This window comes from Myripristis murdjan, chromosome 14 (genome assembly GCF_902150065.1).
Source record: "Myripristis murdjan chromosome 14, fMyrMur1.1, whole genome shotgun sequence".
NCBI classification, from domain to species: Eukaryota; Metazoa; Chordata; class Actinopteri; order Holocentriformes; family Holocentridae; genus Myripristis; species Myripristis murdjan.
The window spans coordinates 19,114,798-19,135,545 of record NC_043993.1 but is presented as its reverse complement, the minus strand read 5'-3'; the positions used below and the strand labels follow the sequence as shown (position 1 = coordinate 19,135,545).

Here is a 20,748-nt window from a genome sequence, read left to right as displayed (position 1 = left end):
TAAAAACTTATTAAAGTGTTTCATTACTAAATAGGCCTACTCAGTCATATTTTTTGGATAATTACAGTTGCATGCAAAACTGGATCTGGTTACAGGCAGTGAACTCATGATACAATGTGGGTCATGATACATGGCTCATGATATGGTTAGGGTTAGGTTGTTACATTGCAAAATGTATAAATAGAGCACCTGGGTAGACTAATAAAATCTACAATGCGTTTTTATCCAATTTCAACAATTTAATTCAAAATTCCCATGCCTGTTAAAGCAGAATGAGGTCAATGTACATACTTAAATACTTTTTTTGGTCAGCTCTACTCAACACAGTGTGTGTCACGGAGTACTACAGTAGTTGATCTACTGGGGACACACTGAAGATGCCACATGACTGGCATCGTTATTTTCATCAGAAAAAAGGTGAAATTGATCAGTGTACCATCCCCAAAAAAGCATCACATACCCCCACCCCTGCTAGCCTTTCTCACATAAGGCCCACTACAGTCGTGGGCCGCCTCGTCCCCTCAGCTCCATGCTGTGGTAATGAGGAGGAGGTGGGGTGCATGCCTGCCTGCCTTTCCAGCTTTCCTCCACCTCCTGCACCCTGTTCCTTCTCACACACACACACACACACAAACACTCTCCATGTGGTTGGCTGATGTGCACCGCCCCTGGACTGGACTATGTTTTTCACCGCAGCACACACACTGACATACACAGAACACAGAGTCATAGGAGCCTAGTGTAATTTATAACCTCAGCACCAGAGCAGTCGTGACACACCTCCCAAACAAAAGGCGTCTCTGCTCGCGCTCTGCCAACATGTGGCCTAAATCACCAGTTGTGTTTTCACACCCTCACCTAGCTGCTCACCGGTATCTCTCTGCTGTCCGCTCCTTCTTTCACTGCTCAGATGACTCCTCATCCACTCAGCAGCCTCGGATTAACTACTGTACCCTACTTCTATAACCATTTGCTCCTCGACAATGCTTTTCCCTATCTTTTATCCTACCTTTCCTGCTACAGCTGCCCAGCTGATCCTGTATTTTTGTGTAAAGCAGCTGATTCTGTCAGCATATTGCCAGTAATGAATCAAATATTTCAATGCACTTAAAATCCCATTAGCTAATAATGGTGATAACACAATAATAGAAATTTCCATTTCGGTCATAATTATACAGCTCTCTTTCCTATCGGTTTCTCCTCAAAATGACGTTTTACTTCAGTCTAGCTCCACAAGCCTTTAAAATGAATGCTATTAGTTAAATTATTAGTTAAATTGAAATTAATGCTGTTCAGTTAGTGGTTACAAATATTGTACATGGACCTGTGCGGTCAGTATGTGTGATTATGCATACCTTGTTACTCCTGTTTTTACCAGCATCTGTGTTAAGCTACCTGCCCAGGCATAGCAGATGAACTCATTTACAGAAATGTTTTTAATGTGCAGTGTCCCCATCAAATAAATGAATAAACTTAGCTAAATTGAAAATGAATGCTATTACTTAAAATGCACTTCTGATTTAAAAAAAAAAAAAAAAAAAAAAAAAAAAAACTTGGATGCCACTGGATATTTCCCATAGTTGTTACCATTGTTAGTAACAGTGCCAACATGTGCCAATGCCTTTGCCAAATCATTATCATTAAAATCCTGCTGGAGTGACAGTACAAATCTTTGAGCCATTTGCATAAATATTGGTGGAACGCTAAGCTGAGGATGTCTAATTCCTTCTCTCTCTCTCTCTCTCTCTCTCTCTCTCTCTCTCTCTCTCTCTCTCTCTCTCTCTCTCTCTCTCTCTCTCTCTCTCTCTCTCTCTCTCTCTCTCTGTCTCTCTCTCTCTCCCTCTCTCTCTCACTCTGACTCACCTTTATTAGCCTGCAAGCTCCCAGCTATAGAATATGAACATAACACACTCATAGCCAACCACTGACTAGCGCTGTTAGCACCGCCTTGTTTTCCAGCAAAAAAAAAAAGGCATGTAAGATGAATGTCAAGCTCTGCAGGGCTTACAGCATCTCTCGACTATGTAGGTGGCATTATCTTATTGAAGTGCGCTCTCTCCCTCTCTCTCTCTCTACCTCTCCATCTCTCAGTCTGCCTCGCTCTCTCTCGCTGCTCCTTTTCTTTCTCTTTAATCCTCTGCAGAGTAGGTGTGCCAGAGAGAGGGAGACGGAGACAGGGAGAGAAGACTGATATTTGCTTAACCAAATCCTCAGAGGAGGCAACCCTCTTTGATCCAGTTCCAAATTCACCGCGTCTGCTTTCATTTGGTCATCCGTCAGTTGCTCTGTCTCTCTCTCTTGCACTCTCTCTCGCTGTCTGTCTTTCTGTGCGTGTGTGTTTATGTTAGACGATACCAGGCTGAGAGAGAGGGAGAGGAAAGCCTGAAGACAATGGGCCATTTTTTTTTCTTTTTGCCCCGTTCCTCCATCCCTCTGTCCTTCCGTCTGCCTCATCCTGGCTTTTCCCTTTTCTTCTCGGACTTGTTGCTTTTGTTGTGCACAGTTGAGGTCAGGCTGGCACTGGCAGGCATTGTTGTAAGCAGAGGAGTTGCTGTGTGTGTGTGTGTGTGGCAGAGAGGGAGAGAGAAAGTTACTGTTGTGATCTTATTTGCTAGAATGCCAGGGTAAGTCAGGGCTTGCCCCTTTGTTTTACACACAGGGTGCGATCAGTATTAGATAGAGACACAGACACACACACACACACACACACACTCAACATGAACCACCTGTCAGTGTTGCAGTGTGAGTCACTTGCGTCCTGACCTCCTCACAGGCTAATGGACTCTCTCAACTCTCAAATATTCCATGACATTTGTTTGCTGTATTATTATTTGATTAAATGCACACTTTATTATCATTTATTTATTTATTGTCATTACACTGGAAAGCTGCAGCGGTTTGTTTGTTATAGTCCACAGCAAAACCAAAATGCACGGCTGTCCAGCCTTGAAAACAATTTGATACAGACATATAACGTGTCTCTGTGTCACAGATTAGTGGCATCTTGCTTTACTCGCTCATGTCCGTCTCTGGCTTTATCTTTCTTATCAAGAATCTCTGTCATGTCGAGACAGAGTATGGAGGAGGTAGAGATTCCACTGTAGCCTTTGACAAAAAGCCACAGGCTCTTGTAATCATATTTTCTCTCACTCTCTCCGCCTTTCGTCCCCCTCCCAGCTCTTCTTTTCTTCCTCTACAAGCAGGAAAATGGACCGGGCTGCTCTCTGATCTGCTTCCTTTTCTGCAGCACTCACTTCACTGCCTGCACTCTATCGGAGCTATTCACTGCAAAGCTGTACATCTATTCGCAGGTGCACATTAAAGTGATATAATGCCAAATGACTCATCTTGCGCTCTCTTTCCCCCCTCTCTTTCTCCATGTGTCTCCCTCTCTCTCTCTCTATCTCTCTGCCTGCAACAGTGAGCACCTATCCTGCGCCTTCACCTTCTTCCTGCATGGCGAGAGCAACGTGTGCACCAGTGTGGAGATCAACCAGCACCAGCCTGTCTACCACCTGACCGAGGAGCACCTCACCCTGGCTCAGCAGGCCTCCAGCCCCTTCCAAGGTGAGTCTTAAATTACACATGACGGCATTTGTTAAAGGAAAATAGCCAGTGTATGAAAACGGGAATTGGCTACTCAGAATTGGAATCATTTATTGGTTGCCAAGTATATTGGTGCCAAAAAACACATTATCAGAATGCTAAAATCAAACAAAAGAGAAGTTTATTAAGGCAATAACAAATTAGAAATTGTAATAAAAAAAGTATTAAAGCCTAATAAAGTGTAATAAAGTAAGGGTGCATCATTGCAGTGTGCTTCTAGTGCACCTTTCTTTTGTTTTTCCGCAGCTAACTAGCTCAAAGTTAATCCACTGTGACATTCTCAGTACAGCTACAATAATGTTTAATAATAATAAGAAAAAAAAAATCAGCATTCTAAAACAGAAGTGTAAGCTGTCTGGTTTCAATGTCAACCCCTAAAAACAAATCAGAACAGACTTCTTTGTAGAGTCACTCAATTGGATTTGCAGTGTTGTTAAAAAACATACAGGGTGAAATCCAGAATAGAATAGGGAGAACTCTAGGGAGTGAGCATGGTGGTGAAATGCACACAAATTTAATAAAAAAAAAAAAAAAATGTGATGCCAGATTTTGTGATACATATGGATCAACAAACACCCAAATGCGTCACCACGTTTTTGTATTGTAGCTGCTTTAGTGGATTATTTTGAGGATGCCTTCAAGATGTATTGTTTCCCCCAAGTTTCATTAAAATTTGATAAGTGGTATCTCAGATATTGCGTATGAAAGAGAAACGGATGAATAAGCAAATGGAGTCTGATCCATGTTTTTTGTACCGTTCTAGAAAGTTCACTGAGAGTTTGATCAGTGGTTTCTGAAATACATTATATGACAAACAGATGGATGAATAAGCAAAAGGACACTTTTTGTGCCATTTAAAGGTTCACTTAAAGTTAACAGTTGAGTGCAAACATAAGCAATGTCATACAAAATTACAGATATGTATAAGATGGTGTGTTCATACATGTGTCATACCTCTGGAAAAACACCTAATGCATCTACTGGAAGGCAGGTGTTTTCCAGGTATCAAAGATCCCCTTTACTTCAGTGACTTGTTTGAGTTTGCTAAGCAGTGCACACAGCATGTAACACCAAGGAGATGCTGTGGAACGTAGAGTAAATCAGGTCTTGGAGTAGTGTACTCTCAAAACGGCCCCAAATAATGTTTTTTTTCTCTCTAATCATAATGTAAATGTGAAATGTTGAATGCTCAGCCTGCACTTTGGAGTGTAATATTTTGAATGAAATCTATTAGTAAGCTGGATGTGCTGCGCTCGAGGCTGTCGCCAAGATAATGTGTATGCAGCGTTCTGTTAGGCTATCTTTATTACAGATTGGCATGGTGCCCATTTACAAAAAAAAAAGAGAAGAAAACCCGTTGTATTCCTTATAAATTACGGCAAGTATAGTGATAAAAATCTGTGCCTCTAATGATGTTTCATCATTGGTATTTTATTCATTGCTCCTCTCCTCAAACACCATATAATCACATCGTTAAGCGTTTTGCTTGCTTTGTCACCAGCACAAAGAGATGGTAATCACTATGTACATGCAACTATTATTCTCTATAAACACATTTCCAAACAAAGTTATTGACATTCATTTATTTGCTTAAGGAAACAGTTTGCTTCCAGAGAAAACTTACGGGACCTATAGAACCCTGTTGTTGGCTTTACAACAAAATGCCACCTACGCCAGGGTTTGATGGTAGAAGCATTTCAGTAGCATATGAGTCTGAAATGCATACTACTAAAAAGACATGCGATACAGCCGGTGCACGAATTTCCTATGGTGATTCTCTTCATTTTTTCCATAAAACTTTCAGTTTTGGAACACATGCTCCTTGGAAAAATTGTCACCTCTCATCTATGGCAACACACAGCTCGATTTGATTCAGCCGTCCCCTCTATGTCCCCTCCTGCAGCCTAATAACAGTGATCACTTATCTGATTCACCACACTAACTCCTGTGAATCCAAACCCTTTACTCTCCCTTTCCATTCCTCCTTCTGTCCCTCGTTCCCCAGGGGCATGGTAATAATACCACTTTTAGTTAAAGACTGGTGCTGCTGACAAAAATAAAAGTTGTAAGTTGCAGTATGGATTCAACGTAATGAATCTTATTCCTGTAGGGCTGACAGGTCGATAGCACAGCTCCCCAGTCACTATCTAGCAGATACTTACACATAGCACAATCCTATTGGTCAGGAAATCTCAGCTTTTGCTTAAAAATCTTAGCTCTTAGGTTTCACTCAGGTAGTCTTGAACATTTTCATGTTGTGTACCATTTGATAAAAATCAGGCAGTGGGATTCCCATATGGAAATTTTAAAAATATTTTTTAGATATTTGATTGTGTGACTCCCCACACTCCATGAGGAGATACTAGAGGTGACAGTAAAACCCATGAATAAAATTATTCTTGTATATTCACCAGTTGGGATAATTTCTAGTAGGTTTGATTGATATTATATTAGAATGAAATTAAATTATTCCTCATTTGGCTCGAGGACCCAGTGGAACCCCCTCAAGGACCTTGGGAGGTACTGGCACTTTTTGAGAGTCACCAATTTCAAAATAATAATAATAATTAAATAATAATAGTGTGAAATATAGTATAATACCATACAGTATAATACCAGGTAATTCCAGATCTGCAAATTTTCATGTTTTATTTTAAAGAGCAACTTGTTTTGACAACTCTTGGATTTATGCAGCCTTCTCAGGATTAGTGACATAAACTCAAAGAACTCATGGCTGTCAAGCTACAAAGAAGATAGTTTTTGCTATTGAAAAGTTGACATTTTAGAGATACAATATTTTCACTTGACAGCAGTGATGTTGTCACAATATGATTTGATATGCTTAACAATACAATACAACCACAGTGTGATGTACTAAATAAAAGTTAAGTGACAACAAAGTGTGATTGTGCAGAATTACATACATGTCTGAGCCACAGATCTTTCTAGCCATGGCACTGACTTGCCAAAATGTAGTTTATAAATGATGTCTGTCACAAAGTCTAAATAATGTAATTTCAATGATCTACAAAAGAGTAAAATATTGTGATTATTTTTTTCTTTTTTTGCCCCACAATTTAAATTTTTGCATTGTGCTATATTGAATTTTAATATATTGTGCCATGCCTGTGCAGCAGGCAAGTGTTTCCTTGTGTGTATTTCACTGGCAGTTCAGGGCTTTTTTTGTATTCGTTCAGGATAGTGTGTGTTCCTGCGCAGGTGTGTGTTTTCACCCCTGCAGTTTATCTCTTCCTGGCTGGCCAAGCGTAGCGGCGAGGAAGGGCTGACTTCCATCCCCCTTCATCCATCCATCTCCTCCCTGTCCTCTCCTCCTCCTCCTCCTTCTCCTCCTCTCGCTCCCCCTCACCTCTGCCAAGCTTGGTTTACTGTGTGGCAGAGCGCTCCGGCAGGCAGCCCTCTCCAGGATGTGACCTCATAAAAGGGCGCAGAGTGAATGTAATGAACTCTCAGCCCATTACACTGATCTGAGCACATTTGACATGTCTTCAGGGAGCCAGAGATAGACTCACAGACAGAGGGAGAGCAAGGGAGGGAGAGCGAAAGAATGGAGGGAGGGCAGGGGAGGATGGGGTGACAGTGGGGAAAACAGCAAACCATTTCCATAATTGTGCTGAATTTGATCTCTCTCCCCCAACTGGCCTCGGGTCTTTATATAGCGTGTGTTTGTATGTGTGCACACGCATTTGCTTTCAGCGAGAAATGTAGAAACACAAGAGAAAAGGAGAAGGGTTGAATCTAATTAAAGCTAATATGATCGGCCAAAGCTGGAGGTTGTTGTATACCACAACATAAATAACCCCAGTTGTGTTATTTATTTATTTTTTTCCACATCAGTTTGTTCTCCCTCAGTAGACAGTCCATTTGTGCTGAGCTAGTGGATGTAGGTTGCAGTGAAGTATTTGGCTGGGGGGGATTCATACATGGTGTTGCCTTAATAGTAATAATGAAAAAGCAACACAAGAGGCAGACAGCATGTTTCACGCTTTAGCTACTAAATAAACACTCTTGTATTAACAGTTTTCTGAGTGACATTCCATTAAGTCCTTTTGACAGCATAAAAAATATTGACTTCCTAGGTACCAAGCTCTGTGCTTTTTACTCATCGCCTGAAATAATTCAGTGGTAGTTATGCTCAAGTTAACACAGCGCTCCAGCTGTGCAACCCTTTCCACTTATCTTTCAGTCCCACCAGAGTGTCACATCCTGTTAAATGTTTGGGATTTTTTGAACATTTGATTTCTCTTAAATATACAGGCCAAAAAAATCCCAAACCTTCCATTTAAGATGTTTTAGGACACTGTGTGACTCCAACCCCACCCACATGTCTTGCCTGCAGGTCATCCTTTTCAAAAAAAAAAAAAAAAAAAAAAAAAAAACCAGCACCTGAACCCTTCTCTCCTGGTTGCTAATGCATCTCATCTTCCTTTTCTGTTCTGTTGTCTCCTGCCATCTTCTCATCCTGGAAGTTCCTCTCTGGCCAAGCCACAGGATCAATACTCAGGGACAGAGGCCATCCAGTCAAGTAATGACACACTAGAAGAGCCGAGCGCAGAGGGACATTAACAAATGGTCACTCATGCACCCACCCAGCCACTCTGCTCGTAGCACCATTTATACCACCCCCCTGTTCACATAGCTTTGTGCGGAAGAGAGAGAGGCAGACAGAGTGCACGCATAGCAGGCTGTCCAAGCGTGTAAATATCCACCCTGAGTTTATATGCATATGTCTTGTATGCTCATATGTGTTATGCATGTTCATCCATGGCACTGTCTGCACTCTCTGATGGATGTAAGTCTGTTCTATAAGCAGACTAATGGGCTCTGTGTATGACTCCCACATGGATGTGCAGTGAAGTGTGTTAGCTGTGGAGTGGTCCTTTTTATAAGGCTCTGTTTATGGGCTCTGAGAGGCCACCGCTTGCCAATAATTGGCGTCTGTATTGCTCTATAAGTATTTGGCGAGTCAGATGGGACTGGCTGGTTCCAGTGGCGCTCCAGAAAGGTCAGAGCTCTGCTGTTTTGGCTGGAGATTGAGGGATGACACGGGAAGGGGGAGGAGAGGGGACAAAGGAAGGAAGGCGAGGAATGGAAGGAAAGAAGGAAGAAAATGATGAAGAATATAGAAAGGTGGCAGTAGAATGGTATAAAGTAGGAAGTGGAATCAAGAGGGACAAGAGAATGATGAGGTGGGAAGAAAGGAAGTAGGACTGAGAATAGAAGTGGTGGAAGAAATCCTCTGTTAGCAACTTTACTGTTATCTGCTGCCCCTACTCAGGTGCTGTTGCTATTTCTGACAAACTTTTACAATGGTTGCCACCGCAGATGCTACTATCTGCTTCAGCAGTTCCCCTAAACCTGCTTTTTTTTCCCCTACGTTGTCAAGCGTCAAACCAATGCAACAAAAGCCCTGCTCCAATACTCTTAAGTGCAATGTTGGGCCAGTGTTGGACGTTTTGTAACAGCAACATCTGAGGGAATAAGTGGATACTACAGACTAGTGCAGCTTGGTGGATCGCTGCGTCAGTCATTATTTCACAAAGGGTTAGTTAGAACCTTAGGGGTGGAAGAGGGCGGCTGAAAACGGGAGGGGAAGAACAAAAAGAAATCAAGGAAGTCGGGGGCGTAAGAAGGGAAGCAAGAGTGTAAGTCGGAAAAGAAAGGGAAGTTGGAAGGTAAAAAAGGATCAGGAACATGGGACAGGTGGGACACAGTGGGACAGGTTCTTTAAAACCTGATAAACTGAGGTCTCAGTACAAGGCAGTTAAAGAAGTAGTTAGTTGGTGCCGGGTATGCAGACTTTAACCACCCGCGTCCTAGTTGACACTCGTTTACACTGATGTGACATGTGATGGGTGGGTTATAGGGCAAGACTACAGGGCTATCTGTACAACAGTGGAAACACGCATGCTTTTTGTTCTTACAGATTGAGGCCACAGGCAGCACCATCTCGTGTGAAGATAGCCCTAGTTCACAGTGGCACGACAGTGAAAAGCTGGCTAATGCAGGCTTGCTCTTTTCACTGCCCAACCCTTCAGACTGATGCTGACCAAAATTCTCTTTTCTTCTCCCAATGCTTCCTTCCTACCTTTCTCTCGCAGTGATCCTGAGTCCTTTTGGTTTGAATGGGACGTTGACTGGCCAGTCGTTCAAGCTGTCGGACCCACCCACCCAGAAGCTGATTGAGGAATGGAACCAGTTCTATCCCATCAGCCCCAGCGCCAAGGAAAGCGTGTTGGAGGACAAGGTGGAGGACATGGACTGGGAGGATGACTCGCTGGCCTCCGTGGAGGTCCTTGTTGGTAAGCACCTCCTTCTGCCTGGAGAACTCCCTCAATGAATGCAGTGTTTATCCGCCCAGATATATTTCTATCACAGCTTTGTTTTTTGTTTTTTTTTAATATCTATAAATGGTCACTTTAAATGTGTGGGTCTATGTTTTGTTGACTGCTTTGGTTTTCTGGCTAACACTGTACTGGCCCTGTTTCGGTGTGTCCAGGTGGTGTGCGGATGGTTTACCCAGCCTGCTTGGTGCTGGTGCCCCAGTCTGACATCCCTGTTGTGGCCCCTGTGGGGTCCTCCCACTGCACTGCCGTTTACTCGGGTGGCCACCAAGTGCCTGCTTCCCAGCGAGAGCCCGCCATCTCTTCGGTCACCCTTACCCCTCCCACCTCGCCTGAGGAGGCGCAGACAGGTACTGTTAAACACAACATAAAATTCAAACAAGGGAGAAACAAGATTTTACTGAAGCATATAACATCCAGCCTCAGGTTAAAGCTTGTTCTTCAGTTGATCGTGTCATTAGTACTGCTCATTGTCTGTTAACCGGTTTTTTAACCTTGCTCTACACTCTGCAGTGGACTCTCACTCAGCCCAGAAGTGGGTGAAGCTGTCGTCGTCATCTGATGCCTTCAGTGTGGACAGCACCAGCCACCATGGAGGCAAGATCCCACGCCGGCTAGCCAGTCAAGTGGTGGAACGTGTGTGGCAGGAGTGCAATATCAACCGAGCCCAGAACAAGTATGTTTGCAATTACTTCTGAAAAGTAGCATCAAATAATTAGCTGATGTTAACTGTACTACAGACACACATGGCCAGTACCGAGAAGACTTGCTTGGCTAGACTGGGCCAAGGTTACTCTAGAGTAGATTGAATCAGGTGTGATATTTTTAACCTGAGCAAATTCTGTCCAAACTCAAACGAAACCCAACCACCAGGATAAAACGTTGAACCTGACCCATCTGAAGCCCAGGAAAATTCTGCCTGAGACCTACCTACCTAAACGATGCATGGATTTTTAAACTTGACATTAGGCTGTGTTAGTCAAATCTATCTTAAACACAATCCAAAATTTTGTTTAACTACCATTTCAACAAAATCTTTCATCAATCCATGCCTTAAGGAAATACATATCTAATATCTATTAACTTTTAAAATATAGGAAAAACTTGACATCTGAAACCCAACCCAAATCCTAAAAGTGTGGCCCAGCCCATACAATTGAAATTTTTGTTTGTCTTAACCCGATGGGACCCAAACAGTTGTCAGGTTCTCAGGCTCCCATCGCCATCACAAGCTCTAGCCTAGAGCTTACAGAAAAGAGCCTGTGACTCAGAGGTCACCGGTTTGAATTCCCTCCATTGCATGCTCACTTGACTATCGCTTGATGAATAAATGATTAAAAAAAACAACAACAACTTAGTAGTGTATCATGCAGGCCCATTCAAAAGAACGCGTTTATTAAAGCAAATACACCTCCTGGCTACACATCTATCATGTACACACTGAAATGACTACTTAAATGTCAAAGCATTTTCTATGAGTCTTCATTATTTATACATAAACTGGACAGTAGAAAACGGAGAAACTAAATGGTAATAATCATCACCAGTAATTAAAGGGTGAGCTTGTAATTTTTGTCCTTTGGTCCTTTGTATTTTTCACCATCAGTGAAACTGACACATTGGGAGCACCTCAGGATCCACTGCCCCATGACCAAGCATGGAGTGCCAGTTGTAGTTAGCTGTTGGCTTGTCAGCCCAAATATCATGGCTCCAAGCGGGCCTATGAAACCAGCCTCAACACAAGCTTTTAACATCAACCACCGTGCACTACAGGCAAATGAGTTGGGGTTGTACACATATGAGGATTTGTGTTGTAATTTCAGACTGAAGGTATAAGTTCCGCTCTGCCAATCTGTTTTGTTGAGAGAAATACTGTTGTATCAGATCATCCATGGCGTCTGAAAGGGGGGGTGCCCACACCATCTCATTAGCACCGCATGGAAAAGAGCTGAGAAAGTGTCTAGACTCTCGATCAAAACCAGTCATCAGTGGAATTGTTTTTGATAGTGTTTTTCTCCCTTGCAGGCGCAAGTTCTCAGCCACAACCAACGGTACCTGTGAGGAGGAGCTGACTGAGAAAGTTGGAGCCTGGGATTTTGTGGAGCCCTCGCAAAGGTCATACTGCAGCTGCTCTAGGTAAGAAGCCTACCGTGTGAATGTATGTACAAGTGTTGCTGATATATGAACGCTCAAAGACTTTTCAAAGGGGTTGTACGGAGTCTACAGAGCTCTGAATGTTGGCAGAGAAGCTCTTACTCAGCGAAATGATGTCTGCAAGCTATATCTGCGTCTGGAGTTTGACAAGCGTATTATTCATATTTTTGAATTTATCACTATATTGTACTGGTGACAGCTGTGCGAGGGCTGAAACCTCAGCTTGGTTGTGTATGTCTGGAAGTCAGACATTTTTATTCTCACACTGATGGGAATAATTTCAGGGAGAAAGAATAGTTTGACCTCTGATGGAGTACTTAGAGACATGGTGGCAGTAAAATAAATGTGTGTGTGTGTGTGTGTGTGTGTGTGTATCTGCAGGTTCCTTATGTTGACAAAATGAGCCTGGGACATGTGCACTGGGTTAATATGTGGCAGTCTAAATGTTGCCTGCCATTTAATCTGCCAGGAAGGAGACTGACACACTCATATAGTTTGCTGCATGTTGTCTATAGGGACATGGAGAGGGAAAGTCTGCAGTCAGCACAAATACTATCCTTTTTCAGTTTGCACACACATAAATGTGAGCACACATGCCAGCATATAATTTGCAGTTTGACACCTTACACCTTAAGATTGCTTGCTACTTTGTGTACATTCTTGCACCTGCATGCATGTAATTGTTGGGTATTGCCTGAATCCAGCCCCGTGCAGAGTTCAGTTTGAATAACATTTGCACTCTCTTGTTAACCACATTTTGAATTAATGGCTCTCTTTGGGGCCACACTGCTGCATTCATCAGTGATTCAATCATGGCTTACATGCCTCAGTCGCCAGCAGAGATCTCTCCCCGGCCAAATACAGTTGCAAACTGTTGCTCTCCTCATGTGGATGCATGTAAATATAAGCCAGTGGCATCCAGCCTGCGTTGTCCAATCAGTGAACTTGTTGCCTGTGTGGTTGGATTGCGTCCTCAAAGGGAGCCCAAGCAAAGCAATAAATTGAGTTTAAGGTTTGTGGTTAATGAGCAAGTACAACCGAGAAATGAAAACATGCGTTTCAATGGGCCGGATCCAGGCAAGCATGGCTTTGCCTCGATTAGGGAATTCTTCACATTAGAATGCCTTTCCACCTAGGGAGACAAGTGGCCAGATTTGGCTTACAGCAAAGAGCAGGGCACATCAGGCCATTGGGCTACACTGATGGGCTGCGAGCACCCTTCTAGTGGGCCACAGAATGCCATGGGTATTAACCCTAAGCCAGAATCCTGCACAAGTCCAGTTTTGCAAACCTATGTCTGATCTAAACCTGCAAAGCTCAATACCGCACCCAACCTGTTAACTAGCAGTTTTCTGCAAATCAGTTATGGACCTGACGCAACCTGACCCGTTGGATAACCTGTGTTTGTGGATCAAGGCCTGTTATTGACCTGTTTTTATTTATTTTATTTCAAGGACTTTTATTGTTCCAGTTAGAAAAATATATTTTATAGTGAATGTATTCGAAGTATTCTAATTGAATTTTTTTTTAAATTATTTATGGACACTGTTGATTTTATGACCTACTAGAATTTCAGTTCATAAGAAAAACTGGTAGTAGTTTCAGCATATTAATAAACAAAAGAATAAATTTGCCAAAAGACCTTGTGAGAAATATTTTCTATTGGGCCCTGACACATTAAATCATGAATAGGTGGGCCTTAAGGTGGAAAAGGTTGCGAACCCCTGAACTAGAGCATGCTAATTTGCTGGGAGGCCACCTAGCATTTTGCTTACTCTAAAATGGGAATCCGTGTTTAGTGCCAGCGTTAATGGTCATTAGTTTGTAGATGGGAGCCTCTCTGTTTATCTTGTCATGTAGTTGTCATGACACAAGTGCCCAGGACTATGAAGAGGCATATCCTAGTTGTTGACACCCTACTCTCTAAGCACAGGAGTGGGCTGAGTGGTGACCCTGCAGCAGAGAGAGGGTGAAAAAAACACTGATGCTAACCCAAGAGACTCAGTGGTAGTAGTAGTAGTAGTAGTAGTAGTAGCAGCAGTAGTACAGGGGGCAGCCTGGGAAGAAGTGGTGGAGTTTGGGTGCCTTGTAGAGAACTGTGAAAGGGCCTGTAGTGTTTTTGTTTTTTCATAGACAGGTCAGGTGGTCAGACAGTTTTGTTAGGGCAACAGAAAGCTCCTGATCACCACAGTCCAGCCATTGCACTTTGTGACTGTGGAACACAATCAGAAATGGCACAGTCACAGTCCTTCATTTGAATTTGTGGTAGAGTTAGTGAAATGGAGAGGTTTGCACAACACTTGGTTTATTTTCTTTATTGATTTTGTTGTTGTCTTTTCAGATTATTTATTTATTTATTCATTTATTAAATTGCTGTTGTCACGAATTTGCTTAATGCAGCTTTAAAGTCCTTGTCTCTTTTTGGCAGCTTTATTGCTGTGGCATAAAATGTAAAGGAAAAAAGCGAATGTATCGGCACTAAATAGCTGCTCTGTTTGGTAATTTTATTAGATACAGTTTTAATTATTGAGCAGATTATGAATGCTCCATACCATTTGGTGATTAGATGTTCGTGCAACTTAATTGTTGTTTGTTGTTAAGCATTACTCACTAATTAGTTTGAGATGGATTAGTGGGGCGGCCATGTTGCAGGTGAGAGTAATTGAGGTAATTGATGTTTTCTGGAAGAAGCAGATGTGAGAGTTTAGAGGAAGATTTTACAGAAGCTTGCACAAGAGATCTGATCGGTATGAATATGAAAAAGACTCGTTCCGCATCTTCAAGTTTTGATAGATTGTCTCTGTCTTTGGCATATTTCTCAGCTGCTGTTTTCCTTGGCATTAGCGGTGCTTCCTAGTCCCTAACACATTGCCCCGTTTGTCTTCCACTCCGCAGATACAAGTCAATGAAGCAGCGAACAGGCAGCACCCCAGGCCAAGCCCAGTCAGTAGGCCAGCCCTCGCAGCCTCCCACCAAACACAAAGCGGGGGGAGAGAAGCCAGAGAAGGGTGACAAGCAGCAAAAGAGACCCCAGACGCCCTTCCACCACCGTAGCCTGACCAGCGATGACACGTCCATGGAGACAGAGGCAACGGCAGGCCAGAGGCTAGCCATGCGGGGTCAGGATGGGGGGCGATTCCCCAGCATCCGCCCTGCCGATGTGTCTGCCATACAGAAGCCCCCTCAGCTGCACAGCGGAGGGGTCAGCGCTGGTCCATCAGAGCAGACAAGCTCTCCCCAGCCCCCGCCACTCAGCCCCCACCCCTGCGAACGTGGCGAGGAGCCTAGTGAGGGCATCAAGAACCCTTCCACCCCCAACAGCCAGCACTTCTACCAGCCGCCCCCGGAACCCTGCTTAGTAGGGGTGAAGGGCGGTGAAGAGCCAGGGGGGCCCGAGGGTTTGACTCAGCACTTCCACCCCCACCACCCCAACCCCCACCCTGGGGCAGCAGCTTACCCCGAGCCCCCGGAGCCCACTGTGTACGTGGGTGCAGCGGTCAACCTGGAGGAGGACAGCTCCCACGCCCCATGGAGGTTCTTCAACCTGCCCCGCAGGAAAGAAGCCGAGCTGCCCACACCGCTGCTGCCCGGTGACAAGCTGAGGGATGAGGCTACAGCATCACAGGACAACCTGGTCTCTGTCACAGAGTGAGTGATACCCGTCAATCAGTGTTCAGTGTCCGCCCTCTGTGTGCCCTCTCCTGCACACAGAGGGTGGTACAGGCTGCAGTCATTCGCTGACTGACTCACTAGTTTGGCATCCAAGCCCTCCCACCTTTCCCCCTCTGTAACACAGAGCGGTCCAGGCCTCTTTTGGAGAACTTTCCAATAGTCTAGAAAAAATTGTTTTGAAAGAGTAATGATGCAAAACCTACCCTCTCCCACTTTTTCTCTCATACTCTCTCTCTCTCTCTCTCTCTCTCTCTCTCTCTCTCTCTCTCTCTCTCTCTCTCTCTCTCTCTCTCTCTCTCTCTCCCCCTCTCCCCCCAGCTCCTGAATGTTCTGGGTATCGCTTAGCTACACACATCATGTTAATCTCTTGCTATGTGCCCTTTTGACATCATACATCACCAATGTGCAGGGACAGCACTACGCATTGATTCCCTAAAAAACACACACAGACACACACATACACACATGCACAGACACGCACACACCAGAGCTACAGGAGAATTAGAGTAATAGCAGGGTTAGATAAAGATAAACCTCTGCATTTGTAATTGAAGTTAACTCTTTTCAGCGTATTTGTTGATCGAAATATTATTTTGTAACTTATTCAGGACTGTAACTTTTGAACTCGCACAACTGATAGAAAAGCTATCAGCATGACACACACAGTGCACATAGGAGCCCTATTGGAGAGGCTATCGTGCAAAGAAGAAGCTGTTGGCATGGAAGGGAGTCACAGATAGAGGGTAGGGGTGTTGTGGGGGGGTGCTTGTCCAGTGGGCGGGCTGACAGGGTGACTAGCAGGCCGTAGGGTGGCCACAGTGGGAATTATTGGTGGGGTTATGCAATCCCAAGGGGCCAGCCGCTGGGCAGGGCTATTCTGGTGCGCTGTAATCCTCCCGGCCACAGCTCTGAACGACGGCTAATCTCTGGCCCGGGCCACTGCGCACCGTCGCCTCGCATCAGAGCTGGACAGGCGCGACGAGAGAGGAGAGAGAAATACTGAGAAATCCAGAAGGCAGGGAGAGGGGAGGGGCGGTGCATAAGTCGGGTCAGTCCCTCCTCTCTTGCCAGGCAGCCAGTTGTTTGCTTGTTTTCCCTCCCTCCCTCCATCTCTGTGTTATATATGAGGAACAACAAGTAGGCCACAGTCGTGGCTACGAAAGAGATTTTGATGAGCCACACACCAGGGTGACAAGTGATGACTGGGTCAGTCTGTAGTCTCTGAGCAGTCGCTGCTGGAGTCACCACATTTCCACAAACCTGCCATAAATGTAATTGTTAGACAGCAAACAAGATGCATCCAGTCCTGCTATGTCAGCTGTCAGAATTGTTTGCACTCACTGCCATTTCTGTTATTGTAGATAAGGGTGTTCCAACACTGGCATCTGATACAGGGCGAGTTCTGGGCTGAAACAGAGCAGTTTCAGAAAAATGTTTTCATACTGAAACTGAACAGAGAACCATTTGCAAAACTTGATTTTGTTTTTCCTGAATATAAACTACTCATCTCCATCTTTGTTGTCTGGTAACTGATTAGACCAGTACACTGTAAAGGCCGTTAATCAAATTTTAGTCCTTGGAATTGATCTTGGCGAGAATAAGTGAGAATAAGTGTGTTTTATGAACTGTAGGTATTTGATGATCACCCAACACTGAGGGTTCATACTAGGGTCGCGCATCTCTGGTCTGTGGCCAATACAATACATATCTCGATACACTGCCAACGATCCAGTACATTAAAGATACATAAGCAGCAACTACCAGTGTGATGCGATACTATTCAACCCCCAATTGCGATGCAGTGCAATTTAGCGATTTGATTCAATACAATGTGATGCAATTTTAATAATTTAATAATTATGACCTTTCACAAACGGGTGTTTTCGGTCGTTTTCAAGTGAATCCGAACACCCGGGGTCTGGCAGCGGTCTCCACATTCAAACCATATCACCATCGCACTTGTGTACATTTTGCAAATTGCATTTGATTTGTCAAGTTGTCCGTCTCTCTTGAGAGACATTCAGTTTGTAGTTTGGTGGTGTGTGTATTTGTTCCACCTCAGCCGTCCTCGACGCATATGAGTTTGTTGTGACACGCCGCTAAACCAAAGCAGTGTCAGCTCTGTTAAAGATCGACTGGTTCAAAAACAAACAAAAAAAAGAGGATGAAACCACTGTGGTTTTCCTTCAGTTTGTGTTCATGCTTCAGCTTGTCTCAGTCTAGTGAATGAAGTTAAATCTTAGAGCTTATTTTAGCCCTGTGAGAAAACCAGCTGCAAATTTTTGTTTCGGTTTGGACAGGAGTTATAAAATGAAAAACAAGTACCTAGGTGTCTATCACTTATTTATTCTAAAGCGACTCAGATAACACCGTTTGAAATATAGACTGAATTTCACAAAGTATATAGTGGTAAAACAAGCTGGTAACCCTAAAAAATACTGTCTTTTGGTCATGGACATTTATGGGAGAGGTCATGGTAAGGTCATTGAAAACCATTAGTTACAAGAGTGCGTGAACCCTGAACACTACTCCACAGTCCTCACGTCTATGTTCCCCCGTCCCCAGGCTGATGTCCACATCCAAATGGCCCCTGAAAGTATCGGAAGAGCGAGTGCAGATGTACCGGGCCAGGAGGAACCAATACCTGTCTGCCGCCATAACTGACGGAGACCATGAGCAGGAGGTCGACCCCTATGCCTTTGAGGAAGGAGATGTCAAGTTCACCTTCTCCAACAAGAAGGATAAGATGGGTGGTGAGCGTGAGCCAGGCAAGAAACACAAGGTAAGAAAACCAGGTGGTGGAGTGAGAGTACGTTTCTCAACACAGGTTCACTGGCTCTCTGGTTCAGTTCTAGCAATGGACAAGGACTCTATTGTGCTGCAGTTTTGTTTTTTTGTTTTTTGTTATTTTTTACAACATCGACTCTTTCTGCCTGCTTGCTCATTGTAAATCACCTCGGACAAAAATGTCAGGTAAATGCGTGGTAAAACTTAATTGTAAGGCAGTGTTAACACTGTTCTTTTCTTTTTGATAGAAACTGGGCAGCCTTGACTACATTCTTTTCACTTAAAAGGACATGTTGTGTCTTTCTTGGTATCTGACACATTCCAGTCAACACAGTAATGCCAGAACAGTACAATACAACACAAACAAGTGCCCTTTATGGAGCAGATGATGATCTGATTGAATTTTTTTTTTTTTTTTTTTTTTTTTTTTTTTTTGCATAAATAGGCATATTAATGAGGAAAAAGCAATATTCTTTAAACTAAAGTAACTTCAGCCTGGGCCTCATTTTTTTGCCATCATGGCAAAAACCTCACATATCTTTAGCTCACTTAGAGCCGCTCTGTCCAAGTAAACACTCAGATGGTCAACACAGTCTCCAGCAATTGAGCCTAGAGAGCGATACAAACACACACTGCTGTTACATGTCTTTAGATAGCGGTGATTGACCAATTATGCCATGATCTTTCAGTTTTAATAGTTCATTTTATACATAAAGCATTGTTCACACATGTCCCAGAGTTATTCATTGCGGCCGGTCTTCTCTTGCAGTTGCATCATTTCAGAAGAAGTGACGGACAGGTATTTTGTTAGTTCAACTTGAAAATGTTAAACTTATTAGAATGCCAACAATAATTGTATGATTTCAGAATGAACCATAAACAAACTGTAGCAGATATTTCTTACTTTTCAAGTATTTGATGCAAAGTTGGAATTAAACTTCTTACTCACTTCTTTGCTACTTAAATTGTAACTCTGGAAGTTTGACAGTGTATTTTTGCCAATCAGCAGGTCATATTTATAGAAAATCCAATATAAATGGAATGCAGCATCAACACTCTACTTGCCAAATTGTTTGCCAATTAGTTTACATGAGTTAAAATGACATATTTAATACCACACTATACTCAGGTTTCAGGCAATGGATAATCTGAAAATGTTATTTAAATCACTGTCGCTTCAAATTGTGTTTGCCTTCTGGGTGTCTTTGGTAGAGCAGTGCTTCTGCAAACAGGGGAATAAGTGATGAAGTTCTAAACATAATTGTGATGGCAGAAATAAAGGAAATAAGTCTCAGGTTGAAAATAATTGAAATTCTGCCTAAACCCTACCCATGCGCATATGCCAGAAATGTTTTCATAATTAATTCACCAATTCCCTTAATTACTTAATCAGTTCATAGGCATAAATGGCTATGTTGAATATATCATGCTGATTATTACAGAACATTAGGCAGCCTAAGTGCCTTCCCGTGGATGTTGCTGTAAACTTACACCTACCTACGTACCACCTACCTATGCCTGCCTCTTATTGTCCTAAGTCATCCCACAACAAAACACAGTCCAAACTGAACTTTTGTCATCTTTAGAAAGTGCTCCGCTCTGCCTAAAAATAAGCTAGTCACAGTGCCTTTTCCAAATTGGGATTTCAATTTGGAAAATCTGGCTTGCAGACACACCCCATTGGCTGTGACAAAAAAAAAGGGGCTCCCAATTTGAAAGCAGTTCGAAGAATTGTGTGAACAAGGAGGGTAACCAGTTCATCCACACATTCCACACAGGTTGCCTGAGGTGCAAAGGGGACAACAGGGCTGATTCTTCAGCTCAGGGAGCGGGTAAACTAGAAAATAGGCCATCGGCATCCTCAGCAATACTGCACTAAAAATAACGGCATGACTGCTTTCCATGCGGGTCCTTTTTCTCTGCCCACGTCTATCTGAACAGGAAGTCAGCCCCCATGTTCCCATTGTTACCTGAGCCCAAGGGGTCGCCATTTAGTTAGCCTGTCTAATTTCCTCCGAGTTGTTTTGTTTTTCCTATTCGACCTGCCCTCTCCCCTCCCTGTACTCCCTTGCTCTGCTCTCTTCTGCCTCTGGGGCTGTTGTTTGAGTGCCTGGCTGTATTTCCAGACCGGGGCCACCTGTTAGCCGGGGATTGCCCCCAGCATTTA

At 43.5% G+C, this 20,748-nt stretch overlaps 1 protein-coding gene across 1 annotated transcript in view; it reads left to right on the top strand.

Moving 5' to 3' along the window:
* The window catches only part of med13a (mediator complex subunit 13a), an 84,456-nt gene that overhangs the window by 39,893 nt on the left and 23,815 nt on the right, over positions 1 to 20,748 (top strand). Inside the window, exons 4-10 of the mRNA XM_030068017.1 lie at positions 3,422 to 3,567; positions 9,726 to 9,926; positions 10,124 to 10,318; positions 10,482 to 10,644; positions 11,994 to 12,104; positions 15,018 to 15,770; positions 18,360 to 18,576. Coding sequence (XP_029923877.1) covers positions 3,422 to 3,567; positions 9,726 to 9,926; positions 10,124 to 10,318; positions 10,482 to 10,644; positions 11,994 to 12,104; positions 15,018 to 15,770; positions 18,360 to 18,576 — 1,786 coding nt within the window. The remainder of the gene's footprint in view (positions 1 to 3,421; positions 3,568 to 9,725; positions 9,927 to 10,123; positions 10,319 to 10,481; positions 10,645 to 11,993; positions 12,105 to 15,017; positions 15,771 to 18,359; positions 18,577 to 20,748) is intronic.